Raw genomic sequence first — 19,946 nt, 5'->3', positions numbered from 1 at the left:
GGGTATGATCGATGGCATCGAGGTTCAAAGACAATAGACAAACGATGAGGTCAAATCCTTATATTAAATCGCCTTTTCTTTTCTTAATCAACAGACAGCCCTGATATACGTTGTAAGCCAATGTTGATGGGACAGAGCGGTTTTGTTGGTAGTGCTCATACTTAATTAGCCGCGCAGTTTATCAATCGAAGCAATGGAGAGCGTTAAGAGAGCAACTTCGACATTTTGACCGATCTTATCTCTCTTCTCCATGATTCAGGCTCAAAGTCTCTTCTATATAACCAAGAATAAAATAATGTGCCATTTTTTTCTGTCATAACTAACGGTATAAAAAAAATACCAGGAAATTCTAATGCTCGATGTATCTTGTTGGGTTTATTGTTTGAGAATACTTAAAGTGGAAAAATGTAGGAAGCACTATTTTTAGTACTTTCAGTGACTTCTTCAGTGTTAGAAACGATTGAAACTAAGATGTTCATGAATTTTCCTTCCTGAAATGCATGCAATGTGAACATTGCATGCAATGTAATACCATGAATAGGTGACATATTTTTTCATACAGGGTAAAATTCAAGGTTGTTACACGAGGGATATGTGATTTGAGCAACATGGCGTTTGTCGGTAACGAAAGTGGAGTGCAGTTTGCACCATATTCTAGTGCTGTCGATGCGGCATTTTGGCATAGACTTACCCAGAACAAATTGGAAATATATCAGTTAGACGACAAGCCTCAACCTCTGCAGGGATATTACGTAAACAGTAAGTATCGTTCAGTTAGGGATGAGTAATCTAGCATAATTTTTGTAAAATGGGATAAACGCAGTTCCTTGTAGATTTAAAATTTAGATTTATTAGTTATAACATACGTTAAATTCCAGCCAATCAAACAGTAAATCGCACTTAATTTTATAGTAATTTTCTTGGCTTTTCTTTTAAAGATTAGATAGGTACCAATTGAAGGTACTCCTTAACACTCTTAAAGTGGGTATCCTTAAATAAAGGTGAAATTTTCTTATTTTGAGTTCCTGTAATAAGACCGTTCATGTCCTTATTCCGAGAGTGGATGGAATCTTGAAATAAGAACTCGGTATCTTAAAATAAGGACAGAGCCTTGTTTTGAGATTCAAGGTACAACCTTAGAACAAGGTTATGGTATTCTTAAAATGAGGATACCTCTATCATGCAGATCTAAAAATAAGTTTTAATGGGATCTTAAAATAAGAGTATCGTTTTTTTGAATCAAGTCATTCAAGTGAAACAAAATACAGACAACAGCATCTCAAAATAAGTTACTACCTTCTCAAAATAAGAATATCTTGACATATAGTCCAAATCTAAATAAATTCTTTACCCAGTTAGGACGAAGAGCAGTAATGAAAGGGAACTCTAAGACTGAATCAAAACAACTGACCTTTATTGATTTTGTAGTTCAGTAACTGCCCTCTTTGATTTACATATAAGTTGACTTTAAAATAAAGGGTTCACAAATAAGAACAACACAACTCAGTATAAAATCAGGGTTGCCACTGATCAGAAACTAAAAAATTCCGGACTTTTCCCTGACCTCTGAAAAAGTTTCACTAACCTCACATTGGCATTAAAAAAAAACAACACATTGACCAAAACTAGTTCCTCCATTAGTTACTCGAATACTGTATCCAAACTTATCATTTAGCACAATGGTTTTAGCAGGAAAATAAAATTTCCTTACTTTTCACTGACTTCAACAAACAGACTGTACATGCTAAAGTAACAAAACATGCTGAAGTAACAAAATCTAAAGTTAAGAAACACTTGTCAATACTGAAATATGTATTGTGCACTGTCAACCTTAAAGCATGGATTTTAAACTACACGGCTTGGTCACCATTGGTGGTGGCTGGTTCTACATGTAACTTAGCAAGAAGAGTGTTTTCCAGCCTTTTAAATGCATATGACTTCCTTCTGGGAATGTCACCAAGCACATATTCATGAATGAACTTGAGCATGGCTGTATGAAATTGTTGTACTTCAGATTGAATGCAAAATGTGCTGCAATTAAAGTTATTAAGGCTTTGCAGCTTAAGTGAGATTCACATTCTACCATTTCTTTGTCTACAACTATGAACCACTGATGTGACAAAGGATCCCGAGTGTCATTTCCTCCAGTGTAACAAACCAACTGGGGGTCATTTGATGGCAATTTTTTAAGAAAGTCTTCTGGACTACTGCCATGCTGTTGGAAAGAATGTAATCATGAGAATTAACACGATATATCCTATCTATTTCAGGTTGCAATTTATAAGTTAGTTAGCCTTGCAGTTTATTCATATATTGCAAATGATTTACAGTCATTGCTACAGCCAGTTTTCACAATCCAAACTCAGTAATATATTGTCGTGCCAGTGTAAAAACTCTCTCTGGTGCTACACTGTAATATGTACAGTGGATACCATAAAAGGGTTTTCTTATAGAGTAACTGTACTCAGGACCTAACAGCTGTTGAGATAAATTTTGTTTTTCTCACTGACTTTGATTTTTGATATTTACTAGGGCATTCAATCACCTAACTCTACAAACCCAAAAAATTAAGGCCTATGTCAGTAAGCCAAAATATCTTTAGTAACAAAAAAATTCAGTGACAGAAGCATGAACTTTTCTCAGCAAGTATTTTACTATGTTGACACAAAGTACTAGACTTACTGGTATGAAGGAGACAAGTGCTGGTGCAGATAAATTGAATGCTTTTGGCGTTCTCTCCAATGCTTTAGAACAACGGTCATCTGCATAGGGAATGGCAATTAATAAATTATTAATTTTCAATATAACTTCAAAGATTCAAAGTCAGCCATTAATTGTTGTTTACTTTCTTTTCACCTACAAAATCAGCCTGCCACAGGCTGCACACAGAAAGGTCAATAGGCTGAGGTTTTTGTCTCAGAAAGATCGATATTCACTTCAGTTTCACCATTCCATTGTTTGGACAAATGATCTTACCACTAGCCGCAGACAGTCCCACAAGTCCTTCCTTTCCTTGAACGTACTTTTCTTTCCCAGAAGGTCAGGAAGGTCCTCCCTTGTCAAGTTCATGAAGGTGTCTCCTTCAATTGCATTTTCTTCAAAAAAGACAAGGAGCAAAGTGTTTGACTGTGTTAGAAATTTTACCAGTGCTGGTGCACTGCCAATTTCATACTGCAAACCATCCGGGACCAAGCTAAGTTTGCATGACCCCTTTGATTCTAATCGACACAAGCAGAGGTTCATGACAAAGAAATATGGACTCAGTCGAGCCTTTGATTCTTATTCAATGTTGACACGTAGTTGATTGAATAACTAACAGGTAGGAAGAACAGTTTCTTACAATGTAAAACCAAAAGTACAATCTGTTCAAATATTTGTCAGCTTTGCCCATCCGCGCTTTTTTTCGTTTTTATATGGTTAAACAGATATTTCTTCGCTGTTTTAAGCTGTTACTTTATTATTTCGTTCAATTTGGTAGTGGTTGAAGTTGGCCAAATTTCGTTGTCATTTCAATCGTAGCGAGCACGCACGCCAAATCTACAAATTTAACTCATCGAACTGCCAGACTTTCCAGTAATACTGCAGTGGACGAGTAAACAATGGGAATGATATATAAATAATCTTAAAACGAGTGATCAGCCATATTCCAAAAGGTCACAGAATTATAGAATTATCACTCTCTTTACATAAATAAGAAGCACATTGCATTTCTACAACATTGAATTACATGTATTGGTCAAAATTATCGCCAACATCAGACCTTGTTACTAACCTTCAAGAACTCGGCAAATGGATTCTGGGAGTCCCCAGCGATACTTGAGGGAACTGACAAGCTGTTGACAAGTAACATTTGTTTCCTTTTTTTTTTTCGACGGCGGAGTAAATCCCTCCGAAAAGTAGCCTGCAAGGCCTTCACCCGTGGAATCCTGCATGGCTGTAAGAAACCCGAGAAACCTCTGCAGGCAACTCCCACTAAAACGAGTTTATTACGACATCTTGGTAGTATTTCATTGGCCACACCTTTGACAGGTGGATTGTCAAAGGTCTCGGACTCTCACACGACGAATTCCAAAACTCTCCAAATCCCAAATAGTCATCCACAGTGCCTGACAATAGTAGAGCAAACATGGTTTGGAAATGTGCTATTTGCGCTTGTTTTGCTGCACTTAAGTTGTGTTTTTTACTAACTCACATTAACACAAGGCATTCTACAGAAGAGTTGAACACCACGTGTGGCATAGAGGGTTGTGGGCGGACTTTCCAAAAGGCAAATACCTTCGTTCGTCACATACGTGAAAAACACCATCGATTTCTGACAAGTTCCGATCCCAGTTACGCAGCTTGTGAAGGTACAATTCAGCTTTTCATTTACATAACTTTGATAGTTTTAGAAGACTCAAGAGCACAAAAATAACGCGAGCAACTCCAAAAAATTGGACTGGACTGGACTGGAGCATTAGAGAACATGGAATAAATAGCGGGAGGGGTATACGGCTAAAAATTAGTAGGATTTTGAAGATTTGAAATATTCATAAAAAATTCGCTTTTTGTGTAAAGCGTGAAATTTTTTCGCATTCAGATGAGAAACTAAAAAAATGTTATCGGCACTTTCATGATTTCTTGTTTCTAGGGAATTGGTGTGAATTAAGTGTTGGAGATCATGATGAATACAGTGATTCCTTGTCAGAAACTGAAGCTGTTGAGTCAACCGATGACACTACAAGTAACACTACATACCCACTTGTACAGGCACCAAGTGTTTCATGCTAACAGAATTAATGGTAGCTTATACATAGCAACAAAGGAAAATTATTTTGCTTTTGCTTAACCCTTTCACTTTGTGAATTAAAGTGTGATCAACTAGCTTTTCAATGGAGTCAACATCATAATGAGGTGTTGCCAGCTAGTACAGTGAAGTGAAATATCTTTGCAACATTGATTTTCAAATTAAAAGAGCATACAGAACTTAACATTTTGTGAAGTTGATACAGCTACACAACTAAAGACTTGTACCAAACCTGGATTAGTCATCCAGTAAGTCATGTTTTGAATGACCCAGTGCCTCTGATAAATAATGGTACGTTTAAATAGGATTGTGTTGAAACTTTAACTAATACCAATGATTGTTGTTAAACCCTTTAAAAATAATTTATAGCAGTTAATCAACTTAGAGTCTTCCCACTTGTAACTTACATTTCTTGTAGTTGGAAGTTGTTTGTGTTTTTAGACAGATGTGAAGTTCAAAGTTAGAGTAAATATTATCTACCATTATTTTGTTCCTCAGGGAATGTAGTTATGATCAGAATGCATATGGGGCTTAGAGGGTTAATTTTGCAATATTCACCTGTTCTATTTTATTTTAATGAGGGCATGTTGCTGTTAAAAAAGTGAATAAAAAATTGTTTCAGAAAAATATTTTGTTTTTTTTTTTATCTTGAAAAAATATTTTTAGTGCAAAGGTTTCATATCTTGCTTAAAGATCTTTCTAAACTCATTTTAAGACATCTTCCTCTCATTTTGAGAATGTTTTCTCAAAGCAAGATCACCTGTTACTCAACTCTTGATTTAACGCATTGGTTCTTAAATTAAGATGCATTGTTTTTATTCTGAGTTTTCAAGATCTTAAATCAAAAGTTCTTTCCAAACTCATTTTGAGACATATTCCTCTCATTTTGAGAATTTTTTCTCAAATCAAGATCGTCTATTACTCAGCTCTTGATTTAAGGCATTGGCTCTTAAATTAAGATGCATTGTTTTTATTCCGAGTTTTCAAGATCTTAAATCAAAGTTCTTTCTCAACTCATTTTGAGACATCTTCCTCTCATTTTGTGAATTTTTTTCTCAAAGCAAGATTGCCTGTTACTCAGCTCTTGATTTAAGGCAGTGGTTCTTAAATTAAGGTGAATTGTTTTTATTCTGAGTTTTCAAGATCTCAAATCGAAGTAAAAAAACCTTACTTCAAGGATCAGCGAAAACACAGATTTAAGAGTGTAACTAATTAGAAGTGGTATTCACATGATTGTATTTAATTATATGGCTTAATGATCAAGTAAAATTATTTTTGATAGGGTTCAAGCTAAGTTTTAAGTAATTTTTTTCTAAAACAAATGCCAAGCCTGAGAGAAGATATAAAAGAAAGTTGACTGTTTGTATTCTGGCTGCAAGCAACATTGCTAGAATGCAGGAAGTTGTTAAAGGGTAAATTAGGATATGAGGATAAAAGGAGAATTCAGTAGACCAAAGAACTGTGGCTTGAAACAGGTCAGAGTAGAACTGCATGCTAGCTGCTATATGCAAGAGTATATATGTTGCAGGTAATTTGTTTTCCAAGGTAAATTTAATTTTTCACTAGGTACAATTTTTTAACTTGGGTAAGTTTGCACCACAATATTTTTTTCACTTGCTATGGGGTAACTAACTCTTTTTGTATTGATAACAGTGATAGAGATATTGAGCAATCATAGCACATATACTAACTAAGAGATATGATGAGTCATCAACCCCCCTCCCCTCCCCCAGCAAAATAACAACTAAAAGTGGAATAATAGGTGGATAGGTGTGAAATGGTGATTTCAAGGGCTTAGTAAGTTTCTGAAATCTGCTTCAGTTTAAAGGGATCGATAATAGATTAACCCCCCTTATTCAGGATCAGGACCTTACATTTGTCTGACCCCTACAATTCAACCATCCAGATAAACCTAATGGTATATAGGCCATTGAGAGATGCTTAAGCTAAACTGATAGCATAATGAGTCCAAGGGGTGACTTGGTTTTTTTTATGGAAAAGGAGTAATTTTATCATGCTTTTTTTTTAATTATAAGCTGATAATTCGAGAGATAAAAATATTCTGCATATTCTCTGTATTTAGTCTGCAGGCTTTCATTTTTTTTTTGCTTAGGTGATCCTTCAGGGCTCGTATGCCGCTTCAATCTGGATTATAATGCCTTTTCTATGTAAGTGTACAAAATCCCTGCTCCACTTTTGTGCAGCTCAGTGCTGTCCTTGTTCAGTATGTCATTTTTGTCTGCAATCTTTATGTATCTGGCATCTTTCTGTGTTTTTTTCTTTTCCAAACCATTTAGAGAGGAAATATCAGGGAAATAGCATTATTCAATACTGAGCATATCAGTCTGTTTGAAAATAATGATTTAATATTCATTTTCAGATTGAAAACTTGTATAAGGTAGTGTCTGAGGGCCATGTTTAATATAACAATTGTTAATTCTGTGTTGTAACTGATACACTTTTGTAAGTAATAGCTGGAGAGTACAGGGGATTTTTATAAGTTCAAAAAAGCCTGTAACAGAAAGAGCAACTTCACGGGGGTTTCATTAAGGGCCTGCGCACGAGACAAATTGCCTGGTTGTGAGGATGGTTTTGCCCACCTGGTTTGACGATCTGGAGGAAAGTTTATCTTATAAAGAAGTTGAAATAAAAAGTTTTGCCCACCTGTGAAAACCAGTTCCCCTCTTGCTGAAAATGTTAATGAAACCCCTGACTTCATGAATGGGTTTCATGCCATTGTAGATTGAGATCTGAGGGAAAGAATTTAAAGTGCAGTGCAACCTTAATTTTCCAGTGAGAAGCCAGTACCTCAAAGAACATATCCTATGCAAGGGACATTGATCAATACAAACACTATTGAGGCATTCAGAACTTACAATAAAATGGAGCTGATCCAATCCTTTGGACAAAAGGTAATTAAAGTTAACTGTCCTATTTATTTACTGAAGATGGTATGCTTTGAATTCTAGTAAATAGTCTAACTACCAGTAACCATAATGTGATTAGCAAGAACTCTAAATAAATAATATCCTTTGGAAACTGTGCAACTTTGTTACCGACTGTTTTAGTACATCAACTCCGTACAGTACATCTGCAGGCTTGATAGAAATAGCATGTTCAGAATGCCTTAAATGTAACCAATTCTGCTTACAATTTTCAGAGTAAGATTGAAAACTCTCTTACCAACCAGCTCTTTCATTCTCAATGATTTAATAAAACAGGAAATGATGAAATGTTCCATCATATGTTTTGGCTTGCACACTATTGCCAGATGCCCTTAATTTAGCTACTAAGTGACTAAAATATAACTGGGAAGAGGCACTTACTTGGAATGAATCATTTTTGTTTAAATAAGTCTTGAACTTTGTATTGAAGATATGGGATACCGTTAAATCAGGCAAGGCTTTGGAGGACCCATCAGTCCTTTGTCAGTTTGTGCTTATGACATTTGCTGTAAGTTCCTCTTTTTCCTGTGTTTTCTGGCTTTTGTTCTGTAAGTAGGATATAGTAAATGAATAGTCATAATTAAGTAATTTAATTAAGTGGAAGTCCATGTAAAGAAACAGATGATTCAAATAAACAAACCATTGAATGATACATTAATGAAACTATATACAGTAGGGGATCAGCAGTAATTATTGGTTTCCTCTCCCAGATAGTCTCTGAGTGTTTTGTCAATTATTTACAGAGTGGGTACATTAACTTGCAGATGTTGGGTTTAAAAATTTCCATGGCTTAAAATCTTTCATTGATTGTTATTTCTCTTCATTTTGTGTTATTACTAATGAATGCAAGACAAAGGGATATAAAATCAACATGGTGTGAAAAATTATTTAAAACTGAAAAAAATTGAATAACCTCAGAATGTTGCAATAAGAACTAGCCTAAGGGTAAAGTTAGCAACATGTATAAGCAGTTGTTTCAGAAGCTTTTCTATAATTAAGTAACTTTCCTCTCAAATAGGTTAGAAATAATGCTGACTGGTACAGTCAATGACTTCATCTCGTGTGCTTTTTATTAGGATCTAAAGAAATATAAGTTTTATTACTGGTTTGCATTCCCTGCTCTGTGTCCTGAGACCAGTGCAACTCACGTGGCCCCCCCTGTCCATCTTGGTGACTACTTTACACCCTCTCAGGTGAGAACAAATCTTGAATTTGTTGGCATGACTTGTGTGGTTATTTAATGACTTATCTTGACTGTGGGTTAAGGGTATATCAAATGCTTTTAATATACACCATTCAATTCATTGGTTGTATTGACTCTATAGATTGCTAGTCTTCAAGCATCTTACGATTCTCTCTCTGTGGACGGTCTTGGTGAGTAATTGTGATAACCAGGACTAAGTTGACTTAGCTGTAAGTTTCCTGTGGTTCAGTGTAACACAAAAAACTATAAATTATCCACAGCACCCTATTAGGAACCCACAAACATAAATCAAAGGCTCCTTAGATGTACTATGGATGTCTTAGTTATGCACTATAGTGATGAGTACCCTTTGCCATCTCTGTCCAATATTACATGACATACTGTTTCATGACCAGTTGATTATTAAACTCAAAAGCATTAGCTAGAGCACTGAAAGTAAACCATATGCATAATAACAACAGACAAAAGATGAGGTTTCAAGACATTTACTTAAGAGTCAATAAATTGATTGCATAACAGTAACTATGTTTATACCATGAGTTAAAAATGAAAGAAGTTATCCTTCTTTAATTACCACAGTCACTGAGATATCTCATCATGATATGCATTGTGCCAATCAGTATCTTTCATCTTGATACCTTTAGTAACTTAAGTCATAATCAAAGGATTATGTTTCAACAGTTGGCTTATGATTCAGAATGTTCCTTCCTCTTTTTTTTTTAATTAATTTGACAGAAATGTACAGTTTTTGTTAATCAAGGTAAAGCTTTTCCTTAAAACAGATTTCAAGTTAGTGTAAAAAATTCCAAGAAAATTGATTTGTTGCCAACAGGACCTGGATTCTTTCTTGTCAAGGTTACTGAAAGTGAAGTGACTGTGGGGAATATACAAGAATGGGAGACATTTTTCAACATAGATGACTCAAAGGTGAGGCAGATGCTTAGATCTATGTCACACAGCTTTATATCAGATTTACTGTTACACACCAAAACAAAACAAAGTAATATTGATATATGCCATTTAAAGTAAAAATACAAAACTGAACTGTTAGTCATTTCACAGAAGTGGCAAGGGGTGTGGGAAAAAAATTAGTTTGATGGTTTGCAACTGCAGGGCAAGTCCACTTCTCTCCCACTTGAAAGAAAGAGACTGCTCCCTAGGTATGTGAACAACAGTATGTGTGTGGCTATACGCATACCACTGCATGTCACTGGTATGTGAACAACAGTATGTGTGTGGCTATACAAATACCACTGCATGTCACTGGTATCTGAACAACAGTATGTGTATGGCTATACACATACCACTGCATGTCACTGGTATCTGAACAACAGTATGTGTGTGGCTATACACATACAAGTTATACACAAGTCCACTTCTCTCCCACTTGAAAGAAAGAGACTGCTCCCTAGGTATGTGAACAACAGTATGTGTGTGGCTATACGCATACCACTGCATGTCACTGGTATGTGAACAACAGTATGTGTGTGGCTATACAAATACCACTGCATGTCACTGGTATCTGAACAACAGTATGTGTGTGGCTATACACATACCACTGCATGTCTCTGGTATTTATCGTGTTTGTGACGCCTTTCATCATTGTTTGTTCGTCAACAATCATAATTTAAAGGGGAACTGTTAGCAGATATGTTCAGAAGGGGGGAGAAAATTAGGGTAATTTAATATCGAAAGTGATAGTTAGAATGATCTTGGGTATAATTAACTAAATCTTGGGGATACTGAGTTTGATTCAGTGAGGAATTGATTGAAATTGATCATTACAGATTTGTGCCATATCAAATATGAATTGATTTGATGTTTTAGAGGTAGCTATAAATGGAGCTTAGAGTTAATTTATTAGAAAGTGATGAGTTGTTACGTATGATGCACGATCCTCGCAGTAGGTAGCGCCATTTGTGCAATAGTGAAAATCAGACCTGAAAAAAATCAGGCCTGTACGGGACTCGAACCACTGACCTCTGCGATATTAGTGCAGCGCTCTACCAATTGAGCTAACAAGCCAACTGGAAGCAGGCCGTTAAGTTGATTAGTAATAAACCCATGAAAGTGATAAATGAGATACAATGAATATATGAAGTTCATATATTTTGAACTGCGGTATTAGATACGTATGATGCACGATCCTCGCAGTAGACAGCGCTATTTGTGCAATAGCGAAAATCAGACCTGAAAAAAATCAGGCCTGTACGGGACTCAAACCACCGACCTCTGCGATACTAGTGCAGCACTCTACCAATTGAGCTAACAAGCCAACTGGGAGCAGGCCGTTAAGTATCTAATACGCAGTTCAAAATATATGAACTTCATATATTCATTGTATCTCATTTGTCACTTTCACGGGTTTATTACTAATCAACTTAACGGCCTGCTCCCAGTTGGCTTGTTAGCTCAATTGGTAGAGCGCTGCACTAGTATCGCAGAGGTCAGTGGTTCGAGTCCCGTACAGGCCTGATTTTTTTCAGGTCTGATTTTCGCTATTGCACAAATGGCACTATCTACTGCGAGGATCGTGCATCATACGTATCTAATACCGCAGTTCAAAATATATGAACTTCTTATATTCATTGTATCTCATGATGAGTTATTGTTATTTTTGGATGTACAGTTTATGGTAGGATTTGCTGATCCATGCACACTACCAAAAAATCCAGGCTGGCCTCTTAGAAACTTTCTTGCCCTGCTGTCATACCATTGGTAATTACATGTAGAATAAGCATATTAACGATCAGAACTTTTTTAACAAAAAATAAATTTTCTTTTGTCCTGCATATTGCAAGGATTAGCAATGTTGAAGTGTCATGCAAGGAGCTAGATTAAGAAAGATGATAAATTTTGAGCTCAGGAATGAAATAAGGAAAGATGTCCTTTTGCCTTGACCATAAGACAACAAAGAAATATCTGGGTCTGCATTAGGAGTTCAGCCTCAGACTTTATCTTGTAGTTTAATTTCTATTCACTGTGGTTACCTCTGTCAGTAAGATAATTTTCCTGTCATTGTCACAGACACTACGTTTTTGTTTTTGAAAAAGGATTTTGTCTGAAAGAAAGATGTAAAATTCATAGATTTTGAATTCAAGGTTTCATAGATTCTCAGAGATGTGCCACACTTGGATACTTACACCCCTTACCTATTTTTGTGCACCTTACCACTGTGATGTGCATCAGTTAGTTATTTTTGTGCACCTTACCACTGTGATGTGCATCAGTTAGTTATTTTTGTGCACCTTACCACTGTGATGTGCATCAGTTAGTTATTTTTGTGCACCTTACCGCTGTGATGTGCATCAGTTAGTTATTTTTGTGCACCTTACCACTGTGATGTGCATCAGTTAGTTATTTTTGTGCACCTTACCGCTGTGATGTGCATCAGTTAGTTGCAAGACCTATATTAGCTGTAGTATTACTCACTGTTATGGCTTTATCTTCTACTACTACAGGGGTTCCACACTCAAAAATGTGAAGGTTTTATGCTGGAGAGACCAAGTGAGATCTGGCAAAAGAGAAACATCTCACAGCTTGGTGTTAAATATCAAACCACCAGTGTTCACAAAAACTGGTAATAACATATTGTTATTACACGACTCGGGCAGTCTGAGGGCCAATAACTAAAATCAACCAATCAAAATGCTCTATTGCTGGTCAATATTCTCTCAGTATTGGACCAGGCACTGTCCCGAATGGTCCCGAATGATACCGCACTTGTGTCCCTTTGAACTTCAGTCATATAATAAATCTCTTATTAACCAAGCTTGCTCGGGACCGTACTGGAAGAACATCGGCTCTTGGTCTTGACAGTACGGACCGAGCGCAGCGAGGTCCGTACTGTCAAGACCTTGGGCCAATATTCTCCCAGTATGGCCCTCGTGCTTGGTTAATAAGATATATTTAGTCAGTGAGCATGAAATGTAAGTTTGTTTCTGATTGACAGTCTTCGTTTTCAAAATCACTAATTTATAAAGGATATTAAAAAATCTCCTGGGCTATATCCCAATCCTTTAACATAATTATCTTACTCTGTGCTAATATATCTTACTCTGTGCTAATGATAATTGAACTGGTAATTCCAAAGTTTTTTCTGACTCAATTTCAGAATAACCTTCAGCTTTTTCTTTTTCAAGAAAATAAAAGTAACAACTACAATTTCTCTCTTGTAAACTCGAATTGCCTCTTTTTTCTCTTTCCCAGCAAGTCCTAAGTGTGTTGGGTGGGAAAAGAATAAAAGCCAAAGGCTTGTACCAAGGATGGTGGATCTTAGTTCTACTATGGACCCTGAGAGGTGATCACTTTTGAATGTTAATTAACACTTAATTATACAGATATATTTAATTTACTATAGATTAAACAACAAACATATGAAATACATATATATGAACTGCGGTTATGAAACGTATATGTGCACGATCCTTCGCAGTAAAGCACTATTTAAGTAATAGTGAAAATCGTACAGCCCTGAATTTTTTTCAGGTCTGATTTTCACTATTGCTTAAATAGTGCTTTACTGCGAAGGATCGTGCACATATACGTTTCATAACCGCAGTTCATATATATGTATTTCATATGTTTGTTGTTTGATTTATCATCTTACGGGTTTATGTCGAATTAATTTGATGGCCTGCTCCCAGTTGGCTTGTTAGCTCAATTGGTAGAGCGCTGCACTAGTATCGCAGAGGTCAGTGGTTCGAATCCCGTACAGGCCTGAATTTTTTTCAGGTCTGATTTTCACTATTGCCTAAATAGTGCTTTACTGCGAAGGATCGTGCACATATACGTTACTATAGATTATTATTAATCTTTTTTAAATGTGGTATTGAGTAGAACCAGCATAGCCCTCTCCAAACATAGTGCTCCAATATAATTATATAATTATGGCCGTGACTTTACTATCAAGCTTTGCACACACTGTGTCCTGCCTAAAGCTAGAGAGAGAAGTAAATCATTGTTCATCTGGATTTTTATTGAATTCTAGGCTAGCATCATCATCAGTGGATCTGAACTTAAAGCTAATGCGATGGAGATTGCTACCATCACTTGATCTGGACAAAATTGCACGAACAAAATGTCTTCTCCTTGGCGCTGGTACCCTTGGTTGTAATGTGGCAAGATGTCTATTGGTACTGTACCTAGCTGTGATGAATCTTTTATGGATACATGGGGGCCACTTATTTACATCTCATCGAATTACAGCACATCCTTTTGTGTTCTGCCTCGTTCTTCAAAGCATACAGACAAGGAAGACCTCAGTGGCCCTGTATTCTGTATTTGCTCCGAGATCTCAATACAAGACTGACTAAACACAAACGAGCGATTTGAAAATGTGACGTCAATACTCTCTTTGCCTAAAGTGATACTTTCACTAACTTCTTTCAAAGGAAGTCTTCAAGAAGCTGCTTGACTAACTGAGAGGAGTCTGTTCTTCACGAATGTCAACAACCTTCTTGCACCACGCGAACTACTCATTCACGACACATTGACGAGAAACACGAACCGACGACATAACTTAACCAACGGATTGGAACTAACCAATCACAACGGACTCGTGCTACTGGTATCTCACAGTCAATAACATCACATCAAAAATGACCAATCAGTTCCCATGAATCACACTTACTACAAATCCTCCCCTCAAATAAGAGCGCCCACGGATAAACGACCCTCCTAAAACTCCTCTTTCCCTCCCCCAATTCTATATCTTTATAAGGGTGATTACGTTTGTTGAACTATTTGCCGTATTAGATTTTCACAATTATTCCGTGCTATTTTAGCGATGATTGATTGCGTTTCCTCTTTGTTTAGGGCTGGGGTGTTCGGACCATTACCTTTGTTGACTATGGAACTATTTCATTCTCCAATCCCGTTCGTCAAACCCTGTTTGAGTTTGCCGACTGTCAGGACGGAGGCAAGCCTAAAGCAGAAACTGCGGCGTCTGCACTGAAAAGGATATTTCCTGGCGTGGTAAGGTTTGCCAGAATGCTTGTGCTATTTTGTTTAATATTATTTATTGCAAAGATGGCACTGAACATCATTAAACCATCGTTAAATTGTTCAAAATCGCCGTAGTTGGTTGGTTAGTTATGTAGGTGGGTAGGAAGGAATGTAATAGCTATTTCATTATTTACATTTAGTTATTCGGTGATTGTGTATTTGATAATCTAATTACTCACATCGTAAAACGTTTCTGTTTTGTCGGTAGAATGCGTCAGCTGTACAGTTGTCTATTCCAATGCCAGGCCACTCTGTTGGACAATCTCCAGGTATAGAAAAATTCCCCTTGTAGGTTGTATGATGCAACCGCTGTCTGATCACTGATGATTTATCTTCACTATGTTTCAATGACGACAATTGCTTCTACAGAGGAAATGGAGAAAGTTCAAGAAGATGTGAAAAAACTTGAAGAGTTGATTGAGTCTCATGATGCTGTATTCCTGCTGATGGACACACGAGAAAGCCGCTGGCTGCCGACAGTTATTGGCGCTATTAAAGGGAAGGTAATGTTATGCTTTTACCTAACGTGGACAAAGCAACCAGGTAGATTCAGCGTAAAGAGGTTAGTTTCCAGAAGAATAGCTAAGCTGTAATAGGTACCTTGAGTTCTCAATTACTTTACAAACCATTAAGGACTTATGATGACAAGTTTGAAATCAAACCCCAGGTTTTCGGCTCCAGGCGAATCATAGAAGAGTCGTATAACTGTAAGAAGTATGATTATGGTCAGGTATCAAGAGTTATCGTGACGTTAAAAAAAGTGCTTCTAAAAATTTTTTTTTTAGTTTGTAATTACAGCAGCTCTTGGCTTTGATACGTTCCTAGTGATGCGCCACGGTCCCAGACGTAAAGCGCATGTCATTTGCGAAGGAGCCTCTAAACTGGAGTCCATCCCAGGAGCCTTTCTGGGTTGTTATTTTTGTAATGATGTCGTGGCACCAGGAGATGTAAGTCTTTTAAATTACAGTATACACTACTGATGCGATAGACGTACTTTCTATTGGTTTACCGGCGTGATAACCCACTTGGGATGTTGGAAGAACACGAGAAAACTTCTTCAGGTTTGCAAATCACGAGCCGGAGTCAAGTCATTTACAAACTTCGAGATTGTTCTCCCAACATCCCAAGCGGGTTATCGTGCAAGCGATCGAAACTGCGCTCTATTACTTTTACAACATGAATTTAAAACAATGTTTTACGTTTCAATTTCTGTGTGATTACCAGGACAGTAAACGATAGGTTTTTGACCGACCAGGGCGCTTGTATTTCAGTTGCTTTATAATAACTTGTAGAAGGCTAACCTTAGATACTTACATCATTTATATCTTGGAGGTCTTTTTTTCCCTAAAGAGTAACCCTTTTTACTTATAAATAAGATTTTGAATATTAAATCAGTTATGACTTAGTTATTGACGTTATTTTACTGAAACTTGTAGTCCACTAGAGACCGTACGTTGGACCAGCAGTGTACAGTATCCAGACCTGGTATGTCATACATAGCTAGTGCCCTGGCTGTTGAACTTCTGGTTTCTCTCACTCAACACCCTCTGGGGTAAGTGGGAATTCCCATGTTATCACTTTCGTTCCGACAACTGGTAAAGTTACGCTATAAGAATGCCCATCACATACGAATTTCCCGGTGAATGATAATGAAGTTCTGAATATGCACTGGATGAAATAGAACTCAAAGAATTAGATTGACCTAGAATTTCTCAGTGACACTGGTCCATAGGTCTCAAAAGGCTGGAGGTAGAATAACAGAAAGTAAATAACTTCCTTGGAATCAGTTGAACTTTAAATGTAGGTTGCCCATCTTAGGGGTATGACATGATTGAACGGACGGCGAATCTGTACAGACTTTCTCTCAGCGTATTAAGTAGTGTAATGCGTTTGATTTTGACAGCAATGAAGCGGCAGCTGACACTAGTGCTAAAGACGCGCATCTGTCAGCTGATCTGGAGTGTAAGTTGGGACTTGTACCTCATCAGGTAAGCTTGTTCGTCGTTCATATATGAATTTTAGTGTTGTCAATATGTTTCATTTATAAGGCGAAGTTTAATTTCAACTTGATTTCTTCGTCGATTCTTTGTCTGTTTTCTTTCCAGATTCGTGGTTTTCTTTCAAGATATCATCTAGTTCTCCCCGCAAGCTTGGGCTTTGATAAATGTATTGCTTGTTCTTCTAAGGTATGACGAAATGTGATTGCCAGCAGATAGCGTGATTTTTTCTTCTTCTTCTTCTTCTTTTTTATGGTCATAGTGGCAGGTTGTGTCAGTGCTGCGTCGTTAGTACTGAGTTGTGGTGACTCGTTTTCTACCGGGGGCGTCCACTGTAGTAATTTGCTAATGGTTGTGCCGCTGAATAGGGTCTCATTTTTCAAGACTGGGTTGACTATACGATAGTCAACCCAGTCTTAAAAAACGCGACCCCAGGCTGGGGTTACATTTCAAGAGAGTTACTAGGATGGTGTCGCACATTTTTGGGATTTTGGTAAGAAAATAGTGTTCTACCTTCCGTGTAAAAAAAATGCGTCAATTTACTTAAGGACGACCCACTTAAAGGCTTTACAAGGTACATCTATCAACAGAAAGTAAATAAGTTGGGATTGCGAAAACGATAATTGCATTTGCCCAAAAGTGACTAAGATAGGGTCTATAATTGGCCACAGAATAGGCTATAACGGGGTAGGGGTTTTGAGAGGACAGCGGCACATACACAGCAAAAATTGACCCAAGTACGTCCCCACCGGGCTTTATCAACAATGACCTGCTTCATCGGCCACAAATTTTTAATTTTGTGCAACGTGTTTTTCGAGGAAAGTGCGACTTGTTGACTAATGTGTGGCCCTCGCTCTTTTGTCTCATGACAAGGGTAAGACACAATGGATGACGTACTGGTTTGATGGTGAGTCTTTACCACGCGGAGCTTTCCCAACCCCCGCTTCCCCTCCCTCAAAAATTAACAGTCGACAAAAGTCGATCATGTCTTATTTCTTTCCTTACGGTTAGTAATCGTTTTTCACTATCAGTCGATCAAGTGGAACGTATTTAAAGTGATTGTTATCGATTGTCACCGATTTTCATCATGTATTGAGCTATCTGTCAATTGTTCTCTCAGGTTCTGTCGAGCTATGAAGAGGAAAAATTTTCATTCCTGATGAAGGTTTTTAATGTTCCAAGCTACTTAGAAGACCTAACAGGCCTGACACAGCTTCTTCAGGACACAAGAGTTAGCGAGGTCAGTCGATGATATATTTTTCTTCGTTTCTACAGATTTTATTCTGTTTACCAAAACTCTTACTAACATAACACAACTTTTAATAAATCCCTTTGTGGAACACAAATAACACGCAAAACTAGTACAAACATCTCGCGGTATTTGTATTCCAGAGAACCGGTTAGACAGGTTTTCTGGCATCGCGCAAGCGACGAATCGGATTGAAGTTACGAAAGAAAAATGGCAGACAATATAAATTATTTTTCGGACGACGAAGAGTCGGAATGGCTGGCGAATTTTGATCCAAGTTTATCAGATAAATCGAACGAAGAAAAGCAGTTCGACGACAATGAAATTTCCACGCCAATTCCGTTCCGCTTAGTATACATCTATCTCGCACTCCCCTTAAATATCCGCGAAATTCGCCCGCACTAAAATGACAACTCGTAAAAATATTCAGCGATACTACACAACAAAACGTTTAATCAGATAAATGTGCTGGCGCCACAATCGACGGCAAACGGCACAAGTTGAACGTCCATCATTCTGTTTTCAGCCGTTTTTGCACTAAAATAAAATATTTGCATCAAGTGGGAACTATGTTTTTCGAAAATTTTCCAAATTTGAGGGTTTTTTGTTTTTTCGTTTTCCGTAGCCGCAAACTGAAAGAGTTCATTACTTACCTAGAGAAACATCACCGTCTTCCCTATTTGGCAATACTTTTCTACCCAGCGTTGCTTTAACATATAATACAATGCACTACTCACAGCTCGCTACATTTCTTGCGCAGAAGCATCGCTTACAGTTACAATGGAAAACGATTACCGTATATTACTGATGATATCGTGTAAAAGGTCGTGTTCATTTATGGTAGTGAATAAAATTGTAGATAGTTTGTCTTATAGTATAGGCTCATCCATTGTGGATCGAGAAGTTTCGACTCCCAGTATGCAGTCACCTGAAGATGATCACAAGTTTGCAGAATGCGCCGAATCGTCGATAACTAGCCTTTGGCTCTAATTTCTCTGATTTTGATTAAAAAGCAATCAAAGAGGAATATCTTAAGCACGCTCTAGATGTGCTCTGTGTACTGTATAAGGGTGTGCTGTTGAACAGCTAACCTTCAGGCGCTCCTTCTATCCCTTCGTCAGAACAACGCAAATAAACATTGATTATATTCTGGTGGAGAGAGAATAGCTTTTTATCTAACGCTGGTTTGTTGTCTCAGGTTTGGGAGATGAGCGACGATGAAATGGTAGAATAACTTATAACAAAGAAAGGGAGGTCGAACCATTCTGTGATGAACGTTACAAGAGAGGATAAAAGGAACTTCAAATCAAGTTCACAACGATGATTATGCCGAGACATGGCTAGAGATGATAAACTCTGGAAAATGGTCAAATAATTATTTTGATTCAAATGTTGATAATTTGAATTTTATAGACAGAGAAGTTGTTTAAGTTCAACTGGTGTGTGACAACCACAAAGATTTCCTAGACGTTTGAAACACGGAAAACCAGTTTCTGTTCGTCTCAGATTTAAAAAGCATCATATTTGAATGTTCAATTACCGTCCAGTTTTTCCGCTTAGTGAACGAATTAGAAGTCAGAATTAGAAGAACCACTCAGAAGTCAGTTTGTTCTTCGGAATGTGTAGTGTATGTAATACTTGAAAAAGGCATAATTTACAATACCCAGTCCCATGGGGGAATGTTAAAACGTAATTAATTGATTTTTAGAATACTAAAACAAAGTAAATGTCAGCCTGTAATGTTTTGTGGTATTGTCTC

The 19,946-nt window shown here is 37.2% G+C and overlaps 3 protein-coding genes across 8 annotated transcripts in view; 1 reads left to right on the top strand and 2 right to left on the bottom strand.

Annotated features, from left to right (window-relative positions):
- The window catches only part of LOC111324103 (centriole and centriolar satellite protein OFD1), a 71,703-nt gene that overhangs the window by 37,361 nt on the left and 14,396 nt on the right, over positions 1-19,946 (bottom strand). The gene's annotated exons all lie outside the window — the stretch shown is intronic.
- On the top strand, positions 534-19,927 carry LOC111324161 (ubiquitin-like modifier-activating enzyme ATG7). Of its 5 annotated transcripts, none has more exons than XR_015991797.1 (21): positions 534-759; positions 6,900-6,954; positions 7,581-7,698; positions 8,162-8,239; positions 8,808-8,924; positions 9,057-9,105; positions 9,768-9,862; positions 11,565-11,653; positions 12,397-12,515; positions 13,145-13,235; positions 13,926-14,070; positions 14,753-14,911; positions 15,150-15,210; positions 15,311-15,444; positions 15,727-15,888; positions 16,378-16,493; positions 16,845-16,929; positions 17,047-17,127; positions 17,812-17,845; positions 18,059-18,178; positions 19,386-19,927. XR_015991797.1 is itself a non-coding variant. In XM_088733539.1 (21 exons), the coding sequence occupies exons 4-21, from the start codon at positions 7,612-7,614 to the stop codon at positions 19,419-19,421; spliced, it is 1,824 nt and encodes a 607-aa protein (XP_088589665.1). In that variant the 5' UTR covers positions 619-759; positions 3,037-3,319; positions 6,900-6,954; positions 7,581-7,611; the 3' UTR covers positions 19,422-19,927. The 5 variants fall into 5 exon arrangements, 4 of the variants coding, with proteins under 4 accessions (XP_088589664.1, XP_088589665.1, XP_088589666.1 ...); XM_088733539.1 differs by lacking the exon at positions 17,812-17,845 and adding an exon at positions 3,037-3,319 and having other exon boundaries at positions 619-759; XM_088733540.1 differs by lacking the exon at positions 17,812-17,845 and adding an exon at positions 3,040-3,319 and having other exon boundaries at positions 628-759.
- Positions 1,885-4,199, bottom strand: LOC148723509 (uncharacterized). The gene is made up of 4 exons (XM_088733549.1): positions 3,773-4,199; positions 2,977-3,095; positions 2,683-2,762; positions 1,885-2,215 (listed from the first exon to the last, which is right to left on the bottom strand). The coding sequence occupies exons 1-4, from the start codon at positions 3,930-3,932 to the stop codon at positions 2,101-2,103; spliced, it is 474 nt and encodes a 157-aa protein (XP_088589675.1). The 5' UTR covers positions 3,933-4,199; the 3' UTR covers positions 1,885-2,100.

The sequence above is a fragment of the Stylophora pistillata genome, chromosome 9, assembly GCF_964205215.1.
Source record: "Stylophora pistillata chromosome 9, jaStyPist1.2, whole genome shotgun sequence".
NCBI classification, from domain to species: Eukaryota; Metazoa; Cnidaria; class Anthozoa; order Scleractinia; family Pocilloporidae; genus Stylophora; species Stylophora pistillata.
Note: the sequence above shows the minus strand (reverse complement) of the source record. Positions and strands in the feature narration are given on the sequence as shown.